Here is a 17,619-nt window from a genome sequence, read left to right as displayed (position 1 = left end):
ATATACTTTATCTGCTACTCGATCACATTCTTACACACTTATGTTCATGAATCACATACTTACACACACACTTGGATATGATATAATATATTACATATATACACCAATCCAATTTACATAATTACAAAGTTCGTCATTATACAAGTTAACACCAATATAACAAAGTCGGCCCATATGAAGACACTTGGGTTTTGAAGACTAACTTGGTGAAGTTCTGATACTCGGTGTCCACTATCATTACTCAGCATCATCATGCACTCAATAGAAGTAGAAGCTCGGTCCATACTAATCACCTCAGAGTAGTCTTGAACTCAGTCTGCACTAGTGACTCGGTAGATATTGTGCTACTTGTCATAAACTGAATCATTAGTTTATCATGACTTCACTCAGTAAACACAAACTCTATATATGGCTTGGTTAACGTTAGCCTTACGTCACATGAATTGCTAGCTCGGTAGAAATTGCAAGGCTTGGTAACCACTAGAGTGCTCGAGTTGAACTACTAGACTTCGCATTGCCTGATTCTACTCAGTTTGAACTAGACCTTGGTAACCATTGGAATGCTCAATGGCCATTGCAATTAGTCTAGAAGACTCGGTAACAACTGTAGAGCTCGGTGGCTACTAAATTGCATTGCAAGCACTAAAGATTGTTCAATGAGCTCAGTAGCCATACAAAATTTAAATAAGTCTTGTCACTAATAACAAACTTGATTGATATGTCAATAATCTCCCCCTTTGGCATTAGTAACAAAAACACTTATTAGCCAAAACTTATATACATCATCATGTGATACTGGCTTGAAAGGGTATATTGTTTTGGGATTTTTCAAAATTTGTCTTTGTAAGTATATACAGTATACTATACAACATATCTGCAAAATTCTCCTCTAATATATACATTTTCTCTCTTTGCATGATTCTCCCCCATATAATATACATAGTCTCTCAATAATGCCAGAGATTTATTCAAAACTTATTTACATGGAGACATCAAAATGAGATAGAAACTAAGGATGTACCTTAAGAATAAGTGTTAGAGTTTTATCCCAATTTTCTAGCAAAATCTTGCATTTATGGAGAGCAATTTGAACTTCAACAGAGAGTTCTATCATGTGATCTACAATAGAAAAGTTAGTGTCCTAGATCAGGTTTTTTGAATAAACAATATGTTTCTACATTGTATCCATGATAGGAAGGATCATAGTTTGAATATCTATCAATGTAGACCAGATCCTTGCTTCTTCTCTCAACAACTCTGTATGCATGTCTGACAGAAATTTAATCTTCATATGATGTGCACTGGTTTTTAGATCCTCATCAATCTTTGTCAGTTTTCTCTCTATCTCCTTTGTGAACTCGGTAACATTACATAGCTTCACAAAAAGTGATGTCACATTGTTGCAAGAGGTTTTAATATTGGTCAAAATTGAGGAAAGCTCAACTTTTATTATCAAGTTTCTTTTCTACTTTCTCAATTAACTTATCTTGACCACTAGTGTCCTCATTAAAATTTTGGATTGCCTTTGCTAATTGCAATAAAATAGGTTGAGAAGTATCAACCTCAATACTTATAGCCTTTGAAAAAAATTTCTTGACATCATCTATAATCTTATATTCCCTATCTCTCTCCTCTCTTAATTTCCTCTGCTTTGCCTTCTTTTGGAGGAGTTCACCAACTATATGTATTTGATCCATAGTAAGATTATAAAAGTCCCATTTGGAAAATTATATTTCCTCATCTAGGTCAATATCCTCTTCTATCTCCTTGCCTCTACTTAAAAATCTTGTACTCGGTTGAGCCTTAGGTTCAATTGTCCTTGTACTTAATGTCTTTGTATCTAGGATGGAAACAATTGTAGATATACTAGGACTTGCTATGAAAATTGATATAGTACTAACTAATGGAATACTAATAGAAATGCTTGCTGAACCCAAAACTGAAGAATCCATAAATAAAGTATCCATTACTAAAGTAGATAAAAATTGTAGAATCCAAAATTGAAGTACTTACTACTAAAGAGCTCAAAATTGTAGAAACTATTGTATTCATTGCTGATGACTACAACTTGGGAGGTGAAGAAGAGGGAGGTTGTAGCTCAGTAGATGAAGTGGTAGACACTTCTATCAATGATATGCTGAGTTGTATGGGGGTGAAGAGTGGTTGGACATTTGAAGTACCTATAGTTGTCACAATCAAACTTTCTAAAGCTGTCTCCGAGCTTGATGTAGTTGTTGGTTTGCTTGGAGAGTGAGGAAGTGAGGCAATGAATATGGTTGCTATCTTCATAGGGTCAGTCTCATCATCTTCTTTTTCTTCCTTGGTAGTTTCCTCCTCTTTATCTTCTTCAACTTCCTCATTATCAAAATGTGTGGTTTCTTTAAAGATTTCTTCATCGTCTTTCTTCTCTTCTTCATCATCATCATCAATTATAGTAACAAGGAAGTCACTTGGATTGTGCAAGTGATAAACATTCTTCCAAGTTTTAGTGGCACTCTTGACAATACACTCAATATATTTGACTAGAACTAAACATGTGTTAAACCTAAGAGTCATTTTATCTTCATTTTTCTTCAAAGACTCTCTTACCTCAACATCTGTCATGCTAGGTAGCAACTGCCTCAAGGTTTGTTCATATATGTCTTTGACTATTTGAGTATCAAATTCCCATCTTGGCTTCAACTTCTCTAATAATTCTTTGGAAATTTGATAAGCAATATGGTTTGGTGAATACTTCCACCTACGATTTTATTCAGCACCAGGTCTTCAATTTTCTTTTTCTTAGCCTCTTTCCTAGTTTCATACTTCAAGGATTTGAAGTTGGTTATGCTTGCACCTTCTTCCATATGTTTCAACTTTTCCTAGAAGGTGGGAGGAGGTTTGCAAAGGACAATTTCACTACCTTTCTGCCTAGACCTCCTTGTGAAGACTGTAGTGGATGGCTTGGTGATGATCACTTTGCCTTTCTTCTTCAAGGGTTCTTCTTCGTTTTTAGATGCAACCTTGACCTCTTCATCTATATCTTCTCTTTTCCCCTCAGTTAACATTAGAGGTATGCTTGATTTTAGTTTTTCTATCCTCCTCTTACCTTTGTTAACCGCTTGTAGGAGCTTTATCTCTAGCTCTATCCTTTTCTTTGCTTCATCATATGTTCCAAAATGTGGTGCCTTTAGATCAATAGGTTCATTAATTAGAACTTCAATAATGTCATTTTTTTCATCAATGTTTACCTCATAGGGAAGAGGTTTTACCAATACAATTCTGGGTTTTACAGCCTAAATGTAAACTCTATCACTATCTACTATGAAACAAACATCATCTTTGTAATCTTCTACTAGCTTCTTAGGTATTCTAAATCTATTATTCATTTTCTCTTTGAATATTTCAAAGTAGTTATCCATAATGCTAACAAAATTCTCTCCCATTTCTACAATGTATTTATTTATTTGGTATAATAGAAGCACATCTTTTCTCCATACTATTGTGCCTTTGGAAGGGAAGAAGTTTTGAGCATAGAAGAACAAACAAGTCAAAAGAGAGCCAAATTTGTAGGGGTTATTCTTTGATGTATGAATACTTTCCATATTCTTGATGATTTTCTTCAACAATAGATCTGCCAAATCATAAGACAAATTGTTCTTCACAACTTTATAAGCTAAGTCCATAGCTTCACATGATACACTATTAAGGTAGCTCGAACTATATATCTTGTGAGCTATCACATGTATCCCAAATTTTAGTTCTTCATCAGTTACACTACTAATTTTCATGCCTCTACCATCCCACTTGGCTAGGGTTTTCTTTTCTAGCTTAGCCTGACCTAGGGTTTTGGTGGTTTTAGGTTTGGTGAGGATGAGGAGGTTGGTAATGCGATGAATTATTTTCTTTGTGATACAGTTGGTTGCTCAAGCCATAGCTGACCATTATGCATGTGGCTTAGAATGTATTTGATCCATTTGATTTGAAAACCTCAAGGCATGTGATAAATGTGGGTCAAACCTTTGTCTTTGAAATGTTTCTGCTCAGGTTTGAGAATTCCATTAACACACAATTCACCTAGGGCATCATCCATTTCTAGGGTTCTAATTTCCTAAATAGAACACTTGAAATGAGTACAAATATTTTTAATAAGGGGCACCTTAGGTGGGATTTGTGATTGAGCTCTGCTTGGATCAAGGGTTTCTATGATCATAGGCACAAGTTTGAAGTCTAGTGCTTTCCATTTGACTCCTCAGACCAACATCATAGACTCTTTCTTCACCTTGTTGTTGCTACTACTTGATGTCATGATAACTCGGTAAATTATTGAAACCTTAAAAACCTTGCTACAAATTCGTTTGGAGTCGCTTGATCGCACTGGAATTCACTTCTTTGTAATAGAACTTAGATGTCACCGTGAAAAAAATGTATTTGATTTCATTCCTTTTGTTAAAACTTTTTTTGAAAATGCTCAATATGAAGGTAGCTAGATTTACATCATGCTTGACATTATGCTTGATAGCTTGTGATCCACTATTAAATTAATTACTAGGTGAAGGCTTCGTGACTCGATAACCATGTGTGACTTGTTACTCCCGACCTTGCTCAATAGAGTCCATGACTCGACCTTACTTGGTAGAGAAGGTAACTCAGTGATAACTGATACCAATCTTTCTCAATGATCCTTTTGTATCTTGAATACTAATTTGGATCTTTGTCACCTTTCAATTGAAACTATTTGGTTGTGATCTTGATAATGCAGTTCCAGCTTTCCTTTTGGAAACTTAGTTGGAAATGGTGAACTCACCCACTTCTTGAGTAACATGACCATCATTACTTGAACTAGCTTCCTTGGTAGATTTAGGAATCCATTGTTGCCTCATTTTCTTTTGAATGTTATCTTCTTTTGCTTTCATTTCATCTTCAACTCGACCTATATTAATGCAATTCTTGGCTAGATGACCGAGGTCGATACAAGTGAAACATCTTATGGTGGTCCCTCTCTTCCTTGTGTGATGTTTAACACAATTCATGCCAATGTGTCCAAATTGTCCATAGTAATGACATCTACACTAGGTGTTGTAGTCCCAACCAAATATTGCTTTCACAATTTTCTCTGCTAGGTTGAATGACTTGGTTCTACATTTTGATGCCTTGTGGCCTTGTTTCTTGCATTTGTGACACTTGCCCACAAATTTTAGTTTCTCTTTGCATTTATTAGCCCTATGACCATGCTAATTGCAATTGTAGCATTTTCCATTAAATTTTGCTTTACCAATACTCCAACATTTGTTTGATGTATGACCTATCTAACCACAGTGATTGCAAGTAGGTTTTTGATTCCTTTGAGCATGTTGTTCAAAGGATTCATCTTCTTCTTTGTATCCAATTCCTGCTTTACCCATTTGTCCATAGAGATTCTGCTCATTCAGTTGATTTAATTGATTCATGTTTTCTTGGGATTTCATCATTCTTTCATTGGTTTCCTTTTCAGTGCTTACATCATTTTTCAATCTTTCACTAATTTACTTTTTAGATCTCAGCTCATTTCTTATTCTTTCATTGATTTGTCTTTCCAGATTTAGATCATTTCTTAATCTTTCATTGATTTGTCTTTGGCTCATGATTTCCTCATTTGCATTGGAGATTCAATCCATAAGATCTGCATGTTGAAGGGATCAGTTTTGGATTTCATTGTTTCTTCCATTCATTTCTTCTTTTATCTTGTTCCTTTGTTCCATGATTTCACATAGCCTTATTGAGTGAATTTCTTGTTCTCTTTTGAGTTTTCTTACTTCTTCCTATAGGGAACCATTTTTCTCCAAGAGTTCTTTGATTGCATCATTTGCTTCATCTAAACTACTTGAAGGGAAAAAATCTTCAATTCTTTCTTCAATGTACTAATGATCATTCATTTGACTTGCAAGTTCCTTCCTTCCTTTTAGGGATTCGAAAAGTTGCTCCTTAGCTTTCTTAAGTTGTGCAATGGCCATTTCTATATCAAAATTTTCAATGTCAATTGCCTTATCAAGTCTAAATATCTCCATATCCTTGATCTTTGCTCAAGATGTTAAACTTTTTCCTGAGAACCACAAAGCTCTAATACCAATTGTTGGAAGTATTCAAGACTATGCTAGGTTACTGAGAGGGGAGAGGTGAATCAGTAACCTCTAAAACTTTATCAATTTTAGCAATTTATAGCTATATACCAATTATTCTTTATTGATCTAATTGCATGCATGAGAAACTGAAAAACATAAAAGCATTCACAACACTTGAACACAATAATTCGGTGACCCAAAAACCTACTAAATAGAAAGTAAAACTGGGTGGAGATGATACCCACAGAACTTCAATACTGCAACATAAAGTTGGCCTATTAAGGCTTACAATGATCACTTATGATGATCTACCCTATTGGGAGCAATTAGGACTGCTAGGTCCACCTTGATAAAGGATTTACAAAGACACAATAAAGTATGCACTTGGTAAAGAGATTTTGAGAAAGACTATTAAGTCTACCTTGTTAAAAGATTTAGACTAATTCACCTGTTAGAATGAAAATTTAGTTGACCAAGTTTAACAAACTAATAATATAACAAAATGTGAATGAAACTACATTATCATAATCATAAGTATGGGGAAGGTTGATCATTATAATGAGTGTGACTTAAAAATAATGTATTGTATGTAGTTAGTGTTCTATCCACTCTCATTAAATGACACTTGTAACTTTTTGGCATCATTGTATCTTATTTTGTGTACTATGTCATTGTATGTAGTTAGTGTTTTGTGTACTTCATCTCATTGGGTTTTTTAATTAATTTAGTTTTTTATTTTGTATGAGTTTTATTCTATCTTATCTCATTCTATTTTCTATATTTTATAAACTTTTCATAATTGATTTTTTGAATAGATTTTTAATTAATTCATATCAAATTATATTTTAAAAACAAGAGCTATGAGAGAGCTTGAGTCCCTGCCTTGTGCTAGGGTTAGAAGGTAATATAAAAGTATTTGGCAATATTGAAACAAAGAGGTTGTGCTTTCAATATTTAGATCTAGTTGAATTAGACATTGAAAAGTTCAAGAATAGTATAAACTCCTAGAAACATAAAAAAAACTATAAAAATATCATAGTCCAACCAAATGCGCTCTTAAATAGTCAAAGGTGCAATAAAATCTGAAAACTACCTAGTTGGTTGTAGATGAAACTCAGGAATGATTTGCTTTCAATATACATATCTAGTTGAATTAGACATTAAAAAGTTCAAGAATAATACAAACTCCTAGAAACATAAGAAAAACTATAAAAATATCGTAGTCCAACCAGATGCGGTCTTAAATAGGCAAAGGTGCAATAAAATCTGAAAACTACCTAACTAGCTATAGACAAAACTCAGGAATGATTTGACTGATCCACAGGGAGCTGTTTTTGCTTCTACTTTTGTATAGTTCCGTGTTTTGACACGTGCAATGTAGAAGAAGACTATAGTTTTAAGAAAATTAAGTAGGAACAGATTGCAATTTTTCTCCTGGGAAATAGATTTGTAATTCAATTTTTTATAATTATGTTGGATGTGTCCATTGGATTTGGATAAAATTTGATTTTGCAATAGGCAACACACTTCGGTTTCATTCATCTTCACTCACAATCTTATCATTTTTTTTTTAGAATTTTTTAATATATAATTAGAAAGCATGTCTTTTCATCCCATATAATTTGTAGACAAATAATATGGAGTTGGAAAGCATGAGAAGGCTCAGTTGGAGCCTATCAATTGCTTAGAAAGAAGGGCAACGCCAGAACCAAGGAGAATCAAAGGGGTGACAAGGGGATAAAAACTTCTATATAAAAGATAAAAGAATGATTGTTTTCAAGCATCTATCAAAAAAATGTTACCTAGATTAATGGTCGGAATCTCACGGTTAGAAGCATTAGCAATAATGGAGTCATACAATCTCTGATCGTACTAGATTGTTTTTGTTTTGTCTTTAAAAGTATCTCTAATAATATTCAAATGGATCAGTACTAAATGGAGTTATTAGTCTATGATTGTACGAAATTTGTGTTCTATTTTTTTAAATTTATGCTCATGTAACAGTTTTCAAAAGCATCAATAATAATGGAGTTATCTAGTTGTTGATTGTGGCAGAAAAAATTTGTATCTTTACCCCTAACAATTAATGGAAAAAAAGCAGCAGAGAAGATCCTGCTACAACTAAGTTTCAACACTAATGAAAAAATTAGGGGAACAAGATTTTACCACCATCAACGCAAACAGGTCACAGTAAAAATGAGTAAGACAAGATTCTGGCACTATTACACTAAGAGAGTTAATAGGGGGGAAATGCAAATAGTAATTCAATCATGAAAGTACAATGATGAATACCTGTCTAGGCACTCATCTTGAATTTCCGCTAGGACTTTTGCTAGCGGATAACTTATAGAAAATTCTCCTCCACCATACCTACCTATTACAGTGGCTTTGCACTCCATGACAATGGATTTCGACAATGTTTTAGAATGGAGAACTTTCCAGAAACTATTTATCTTCAATTTTTGGTGCAAAAATTAAATTTTACCCCTACTATAATTGCCACCATCTAATCAGAAATTAGAAATTAGTAATTTAAAATTAATTAAAAAATAAACTACCTTTTGACCTTAGGAATTTATCATTAGTTTTTATTATAGACATTAATTGTGCCCACCACTGAAAACATTAGTACCCTGCCTTATACAAGAGAGGGACTAATAATTTGATTATTATATATCTATGAATTTATTGTTACAAGCAAATAAACTAGCAATTTAGTGTCACTAGGGGCTGAGATGTGATGGATACATCATGATGACATGCAACATCTCACCAATGTTTCGTGACTGAATAGCCCCAGCCTTTCTTGAACCTGCCCATTCCATACCAAAGTACAAATGTTACTATACAATTTTGTGTCGCCTTTTTATACTGTATAAAAAAATGTTTAACGTTATGCTCATTAGAAATAGACTCCAAAGATGGTTGCAGCAAAACTATAATTGATGTTTTTTTTGTTTGGATTTTTCTAATAAAAAGAGAGCTGTCCTCCACTACTTCATTGACTAAATGGCAGCCCCCTTTATTTCTAATCTAAGTTCAAAATCATGGCTCGAAATTATTCCACAGTGACAGTTCACGGGATATTTCTGATATTAAAATTAAATTTGTCAACGATGAGATTACCGGCACGTTCAAAATGGATATATTTTCGGTAATGATTTGAAAAGTGTCCAATCAACAATTTAATAAATATTAGGTGTAAAGTGAAAAATAGTACTGCTACACGTTGTCACGGATTGCATTTTCAATGACAATATTTTCAACGAAAGGCGGTCTTGCATCCAAATCTGAAAGCCGTGGTCATTCAAAACTCTGCCAATCTCAATTATTGGCACAAGGGTCGGCCGCGAATTAAGGCGGAGTGCTTCATCATATGTGAGGCGTGCTAAGTCCTGAATTATTATGGCTTTAGAATTGGCAGCTTCCATTATTCTTCTTGCTCTGCTAGCACTGCCTTCACTTTGGCTTCTTACAAATTCTATCAGGACAAGAAACAGTAACACTAGGGCAAAGGTAAACCTACCCCAGCCTCCATCGTGGCCAATACTTGGGCATCTTCCTGTACTAAGTAGAAGCAAACAGCCACTTCACAGACTGCTCTCATCTCTTTCAGAAACATATGGCCCCATCATTCATCTCCGACTTGGATTCCGCTCGGTGTTGGTCATCAGTTCTTCAGATCTTGCAAAAGAATGCTTCACAACTAATGACAAAGCTTTTGCTTCGCGCCCACTCCTGTCTGCAGGAAAGCATATTGGGTATGATTTCAAAAACTTCGGCTTGGCTCCTTATGACTCATACTGGCGGAACATCAGGAAAATTTGCAACGTCCAACTGTTTACGTCAAACAGAATTGAATCATTCAAGGAAGTCCGCACAGAGGAGATTTCCACCCTCATCCGTTCCCTGTTCGAGAGTTGGGAGCAAGATCAGATGAACCCAGTGAACATGAAGTCGAGGCTCTCTGATCTCACATATAATATCATGATGCGAATAGTTGCTAGCAAAGGGATCTCGTCGGATCTCACTTCTGAAGATCTCCGTGAAGCGCAGCACTTTAAGATGTTGTTGGAGAAATATGTTTTGCTACTTGGGTTGTTTGATATCGCTGATTACCTGCCCGTTCTTAAGTGGTTCGATCTACAGGGAATAGTGTTTTCTATGAAGAATCTAAGGAAGAGAATAGACGTGTGTATGAATAAGTTGTTGCAGGATCACCGAGAGAAGAGAGGGGACCATGCTCGAGACTTAATCGATGTTCTCATCTCTGCAACAGACAACGACGAAATTCAGTCTGACAATAAGGACGATGTGGTCAAAGCCAACGCCTTGGTATGCTGTGTTACATAATTTTGAATGTAATTATTTCCCTGCACAGATAACATTAAAAGAACCAAAAAATTAATGACAACCCACGTGCTTTTTCATTTCTTACCTTTAAGATATTTTCTTTTCGATTTTGCAGAGCTTGATAAGCGCAGGTACTGAAACATCTTCTGTGACCATTGAGTGGGCACTGTCAGCTCTGCTGCAGAACCCTCATATTTTGCATAAAGCCCAGCAAGAGCTCGACTCACATGTCGGTCAGGACAGATTAATGGAGGAATCAGATCTGCCCAAGCTGAAATATTTGGAAGCAATTGTAAAGGAAACTCTAAGGCTTTTTCCAGCTGGACCGCTTCTGGTCCCTCATGAATCTACCGAGGCGTGCAGTGTAGGAGGATACAGTGTTCCCGCAGGAACTCAACTGTGGGTGAATGTTTGGGCAATTCAGAGGGATGCAGCTGTGTGGGAACGCCCAACGGAATTTGAGCCTGAACGATTTCTAATTAAGAGCAGCCGAGAAATTGATGTAAAAGGGCAGGACTTTGAATTGTTTCCATTTGGCTCAGGAAGGAGAATATGCCCCGGTATGTCTTTGGCGTTGATTGTTGTCAGTCATACATTGGGGCGGCTGCTTCAGAGCTTCGAGTGGTTTGTTCCAGAGGGCACTGAAATTGATATGACAGAGGGGTTTGGTCTCACAATGCCCAAATCAATTCCATTGGAGGCCATTATCAAACCTCGCCTACCCCTCGATCTCTATTGAAGAGTTTTCAGGTCTAGTCAACACAATGTTTGTTCGCACTGATGTACTTTACTAGGAATAGGTCATAAAGTTTAATTACCTTAGCATTATTAATGTAAAAAATGGTTGATTGTATAGTATTAAAATTAGGATTTTCGCGTGTTTCTTTATAGCAGCTTCTCTCAATTTTGTGATTATTAGATAGATAGCAGTGTTTCTGTAGTAGATTCAAATGGCTAAACAAGCTAGCGTGTCCAATTTGGTTTGGAAAAGCATAAATATAAGAATGGAAAAGAGGAATTGTATTGTTTTGTCTTCATTAGAGGCTACTACTTGAGCACTTATGAAATTCTGATTCTGTCTACAACTTGCAATTGGAATGATAATCTTGTTGCTGCTACCGGTTTTATAAACAAACTTGAAGTTTTTATATTCATGGAATTACTTCTGAGAAAATGATAATTACGCCGTAGGCGTTCCCTATTGAATGTAAGGAGCTCACTTTGACATCCAACGGTTGACAGCCATGGAGAGCAAATGACTACCTCCATGGAGAGCAAATGACTACCATTGGAATGCTTTGAGATCTTTTTAGTTTTTCACTGTTCACCACACGGTAAAGGCAGACAAGGAGACAACAGGGGAAATACACAGGAAAAGGCATAGGGAGCAGGTTGGAGAGTGTGATAAGCTTTTGTGCTGCTTCGCTGTCAGCTGCTGTGTTTTACGTGCTCTAACCACTCACTTAGCTGTCCATTGTTTTCTGCACTATCCTCTCTCCCTCCCATTTCTTTATTTTCCTCATTTCCCCCTTCACCACAGATTACATTTCTTCAGATTGCTCCTCAACCTTCTTAGAAACCAGAGGAAATTTTATTAAACGGAGATTTGGGGTTTTAGGGTTTTTCTCCCTTTTCTTTCCGCTTTATCAATCTCATAATAGATATGCTCATGTAAGATCATGGCCTTAGCCTCTCAGATTTGGGTTTTTTGGGTATTTCAGTTTTAATGTTCTAGAATTTCATAATTTTGGTTGTATGGATTTGGAGTTATTTTCCTTGTTTGCGAGATTTTTGAGGATGCAGACAGAACAGAAGAATGAATGTGTCAGTTCTGTTTTTGAGAGATCAATTGAGTGAGGATCTTCTAAATTTTTAGATTACATATTCTCTGTCAGAGATGGTTTGTGGGATTCCTATGGATTCAGATAGGGTGCCAACTTTGTTTTTGAGAGATTATTTGAGGGAGGAGTTTTTAAATTTTCAAATACATATTTTCTGTCAGGTGGGTTGTGTGGAATTTTTTAGGATTGAGACAGACTCTCAATATTTTAGGACAGGAATGAATGAGTCAACTTTATGAGAATAATGAATTTGTCAACTGTATTGGGTTTTCAAGACAGCGATGAATGAGTCAAAATGAATTTGTCAACTGTATGGGATTTTTGAGGATTGAGATAGATGAAGGATTTAATAACTTCCTTTTTCAGAGGGGAATGAATTTGTCAATTTTTTTATTCAGGAGGAATGAATTTGTTCACTTTTACAGAAATGAAATTGTTCACTTTTACAGAAATGAAATTGTCAACTTTATTTTTGGGAGATCAATTGAAAAGGGTTATGTTTGCTCCAAATACATCTAATCTATCAAGAATGCTTGTGAGATTATTGAGAATTGAGACAGACTGTCATAATTTAAGATAGTAAAAAAATTTCAACTTTGTTATCCCGAGGACAACTGAATAAGGATTGTTTTTATTTGCAGATGCACATTCTCAGTTTCTGCAAACTAATTGTTTATGTCAGGATCAAAAGGACTAGACATTACAAATATGTTTAGACACAATATCAAAATAATCAAGCTCGGTATTTCTACCTATCTTCTCCTTCTCCATTCCACTTGTTGAAAAATCTAGGAGGCCGAGGCATGCAGGAAAGTATATGCCCATAGAAAAATGCGTATTACAGATCTTTCTCACACTTGATTGAGATTTTTTATATTGAATTTGTCTTTTTATTTTTGTTTTATATAGACAGCCAGAAAGTTCAAAGGACTATTGGCTTATTGCAGATTTCTTGATAATTAATTGAATTTATCTTTTTATTTCTGTTTTATTTAGAAAACCAGTAATTACTATTGGCTTATTATATAGACTTGATAGTCATGTTATCTTTTGGGTTAATTGTAGACAGTAGTAATAAGTTCTATTCGGCTCAGTAAGTTGGGAAATATTGAATTTATAGTTTTCTATTGATCTCTCTTGCTTTCTCATTGCAGTTGGGTGTTGCTGAATTTCTTTCTTTCTTACAGTCGGATAATGCTGAATTTTCTTTTAATTGTTGCGGAAGATAACTTTTCCCTTTTCAGTTTTTTTTCTTTTTTCCTTCTCAGTATATTTGGATAATGTTGAATTTCCTAATTTCTGTTGATTGATGTTGAATTTTTTGTTTTCCATTGCACAAGAGGACTTCGCTGGATAAATACTTCAGCTGCTGCATAAAGTATTCATCTGTTGGGGATCAAGGTTGAAAATCATCGGCCTGATTATATGACACTGTAAAATTCCAAACTTGGGGCTTGCAGGGTTTTTGGTATGTGAAATTTTATTTTTGGGTCATGAAGAATGGATTGAACTTATTTGTAAAATTTTGGAGTTCTCCACACACTGCGCTGTGCTTTAAAAAGAAAATTTTTGTTTGGGTTTTGTGCTTTGTACCATATGCATTGTCTGACGTTACAGAATTCCATAAAAGGAACTCTTCTCTGTTATAAAATCCATTCTTTGTTTTCAAGATCAAGTAAGATAATTTACTTTACACTCGGAGACAAACCAATTGAAATCTATATATCTAGGAACTGGCCTGTAGTATAAACTTCATTCTTTCTTTTCAAGATCAAGCAAGATAATTTACCTTGCACTCGACACAAAACAAATGAGATCTATATATTGTTCCAAGAAGACTTTTTTTGGAAGTGTGAGCAGAAGATTAAAAGGAACAGGAAAACCATTAAATACTGAATGGATCATAACCCACATTTCAAAGATCTAATACTGTTAAAGCATAACATTCATTTCTATATGGAAAACAAGGAAAATGGATTCTTTCAAGAAAAATGATAGGAGGAATTTGATAGCGTAAGCTACAGAAGACTAAACAAAAATTACTCACACGGTGACATAATAAAGAAAAAGACCAACATAATCAAATTTCAGCCTTAATCATGATCATATAACTAGCTAATATATACTCTATATGTAAAATACCCCGAGATGCATTGAGGCATTGAATTTTTTTTAAAAGGTTGGATGACCATCAAAGAAATCTCAGTCATTCAACCATCATAAAGAAAATGCAAAAATTTATTCACGTCTTGGGCCCGGGTGAGAGATGTCCACATCATAGTAGCTTCCATCGAAGTGTTCCACCGGTTTCCCATTCCATGAAGAGCAAGTTTGCTCCTGCTTCTACTCCATTCTTTCTTGGGCATTAGTTTTTTCTCACTCACAGTGCTCTACAAAACCCTCCATCTTTTGCTGAAGCTGATCTCAATCTGAGGCCCTACCATTGGCAAAGATGACTGTGAAGAATTAACCTTGCCGGAGTCAAATGTGGAGAGCATTACAAGCAAGATCATGAAGAGAAAGATTGGAGCACAGATTGAGATTGTGGATTTCGAACTCTTGGAGAGGCTATATTTGGATGCTTTCTCGTCAAGGAAGAACAAGAGCCTCAAAACATCTCTGGCTCCAATGCTACTTGATCTCTCTAACATGGCATAAGAAGATCTCTTTCTTGTAGCCCAACTCATTGCACAAGGATGAATTATTTCGGCAAAAGGAAAAAGAATGGAAAGAAAGCCGATTTCAATCACATAATGAGAACTCTGTTGCAAAGATGTGATGAGAGGAGTAGAGGAAGAAGAGTAAATGGACGCTAATTAAGTGGGAACATAGCTACAAAGAGTCACAATTAGTCTGACAGATCAATATTTTTTTAGGTTTGAAGCATGAAACTGTAACACTTGATCTAGGATAGAATTTTGTCCTCAACTCAAATGCGGTAGGTGGAAAGATGTATGATTGTGCATAGAAAACTCCATATGAAACTCCACTCTTGATTCTCCTGTTTCCACTCTCATTCAAAACTTCAATCTTCTATTATGTCATGAGACCTTCATCGTTCATGGCCTGCATCAAGATTTTGTGGATTGCTTTGTTCATTCTGCTAAAATGTCCAAAATAGGTTTCTTTTCCAAGGCCTTCCGTCCCAAAAAAACTTGGTATCGATGGAGTTAGTGAATCCAATTGAGTGAACCTACTGGAGATGCTTTTGCTTGAGTTGAAAAGCCTCATTTGCATAAACAGAAACAATCACAACATCAAATAGTGCTTGTAGTGTTTCAGATTCAAATCTCCAAGAAAGCCCTGATTCCAATTGCTAGATTAATCTTTCGTTGTTGAGGATCATAGACATGTATGCAAGTTAAAGACGAAATCCATGTCTCTTCATCATTATTCTCCACAAATCTAAATTCTTATTCGATAAAAAATTCATAATATAGATGAGCATCCATCAATGTTGTCTTCTCTACCCCACTCTCCCCCATCAAACATGTCAACACACTTGGCCTGAATGTCCTCATGCTCACATCATGCAGTGACTAAAGTCGGTTTCCTATGAGTCCTTGTTGTTTCAATTCCTACACAATTTTGATTACCATTACTAGGATGTCTTGAAAAAAATAATCACTCAAGTATTGATCATGATTAATGGTTATTTTTGCATAAAGAATTGGGTGGGAGTGGGCACATGAGCATACCTCAGGCATGTTGACGAAGTAATTAACTTTGTGGAAAGCCATGGAGAGAGGTTGAAGGGAAAAACCATTTCTTTCTTAATAGCCTCATGGGCACTCCTTTCATTTTCACATTAATGTAAATCCTTTGAATTATTAGGTCCTCCAAAGATTCTCTTGTTCACAAGCACCTGCACAAGTATATTGGGTGAGAGATTAGGAGGCTTGGATTTCATGTTTATCAGCTTTGAACAACTCTCAAAAGAGAATTGATGAGAGCATAAAGTTCCTATATTTTAGGCATTTGATTGAATTGGTTTTGTTGGCTGTGAAGATCTCCACTGTGCAAATCTTTTGAACATGTCTCGGATCAAGGACTCTACTGCATTAGTTTGAGGTGAATTTTAGTTAGATTTTATAGGTACTTGTATGAATATCTATATTTAACATAAACGCCCAAATCAGAAAATGGCTCGATGTTTTTAGAAATTATAAAACAATCTCACTCTGTCTTTGATTGGATCTATAAACTTGCATGCTTTGAACTTTAAGATTCAAGGACTGAAATATTGAATGGAGAAGCTCAATGTAAGACAACTGCCATTAATTTTTGTTTACTTTAAACTTTGAACTCAGCCAAATCTACACATAAAATTGTCTTGTGAAATGTATATTCTAAAGAATGTTTGAATTCAGCTGGAAGATGAAGAATATTTGAATAAATTCAGCCATGAAATGAGGAATATTTGACTATTTCAGATTTGGAAATCCACTTGTTATAAAGTTTAAGGTAGATATTGGATTGGAGAGTTTAAGAAATATCATCAATTTCTATTACCATATGCTTTTTCAATACTTTAAAAAGAGATAGAGGAAGGGCATAGTTAGAAAATAGTTAGGAACCCTACATGTATATGGTAGAAAATATTTTTTTTTTGTTTTTATTGATCTTAGATTTCTGAAATTTGTGGTAAGAGATAGAAAAGGATAGATACATAAAGGGAGAAACTAGAGGTACTAGGATAGAGATGGAGAGATAGAAATGGAGTTAAGTGGGAAGGGAGAGAGGGAAGATACGAGAGATACTGAATGTGACTGATACTAAGATAGAGATAGAGAGAGAAATAGATGGAGATGAGAAGACAAAGAGATATATCAAAGAAGAGAGAGAGGTGGAGAGAAAGGGAGAGATATGTCGAGATAGGGAGAGGTGTAGAGGGAAGAAAAAGAGAGAGACGTATATCTAAATGGAGATTGAGAAGAAAATGGAAAAAAGAGGAGAAGGAAATATAGAGGGAGAGAATGGAGATGGAAGATATTAACATATAAAGAAGAGAAAAGGAGTAAGCAATATATATAAAGATAAAGATAGAGGCACAAACATATATTTAGAGACCAAGGTAGAGATGGGGAAATATATAGGGATAGAGAGTCATGGAAAGATAATAAGGTAAACATATACATATCTAGATAGATATAGAGATAGAGGGAGGATATAGAGAGAGATGGGAGAAGAAATATGGAGATGTGGACATAGAGTGAGAGGATGAGAGAAAAATAGATAGAGAGATAAAGATCAATCAAAAGGTACAAATAGAAAGAAATCAGAAGAGATAATGTCGAAGAGGGTATAGAAAGAGATATAAATGGTGAGATAGACTAATAGAGAGA

The 17,619-nt window shown here is 35.2% G+C and overlaps 1 protein-coding gene across 1 annotated transcript; it reads left to right on the top strand.

Annotated features, from left to right (window-relative positions):
• Positions 1 to 9,391: 9,391 nt before the first annotated feature.
• On the top strand, positions 9,392 to 11,321 carry LOC149560365 (xanthotoxin 5-hydroxylase CYP82C4-like). Its single transcript, XM_089824658.1, has 2 exons — positions 9,392 to 10,415; positions 10,549 to 11,321. Exons 1-2 carry the CDS (start codon positions 9,486 to 9,488, stop codon positions 11,170 to 11,172), a joined length of 1,554 nt encoding a protein of 517 aa, XP_089680784.1. The 5' UTR covers positions 9,392 to 9,485; the 3' UTR covers positions 11,173 to 11,321.
• Positions 11,322 to 17,619: the final 6,298 nt, after the last annotated feature.

Source organism: Cupressus sempervirens, chromosome 4, assembly GCF_028749045.1.
Source record: "Cupressus sempervirens isolate cs-2001-9-10 chromosome 4, ASM2874904v1, whole genome shotgun sequence".
In the NCBI taxonomy this organism is placed as follows: domain Eukaryota; kingdom Viridiplantae; phylum Streptophyta; class Pinopsida; order Cupressales; family Cupressaceae; genus Cupressus; species Cupressus sempervirens.
The sequence above is the reverse complement of the archived record's forward strand: the minus strand, read 5'-3'. Positions and strand labels throughout refer to the sequence as shown.

Excerpts from the sequence above, each read along its gene's own strand:
- LOC149560365 (XM_089824658.1), top strand. The coding sequence starts at position 9,486 with ATGGCTTTAGAATTGGCAGCTTCCATTATTCTTCTTGCTCTGCTAGCA. Across the intron at positions 10,416-10,548 it reads TGGTCAAAGCCAACGCCTTG|AGCTTGATAAGCGCAGGTAC; the intron begins GTATGCTGTGTT and ends TCGATTTTGCAG.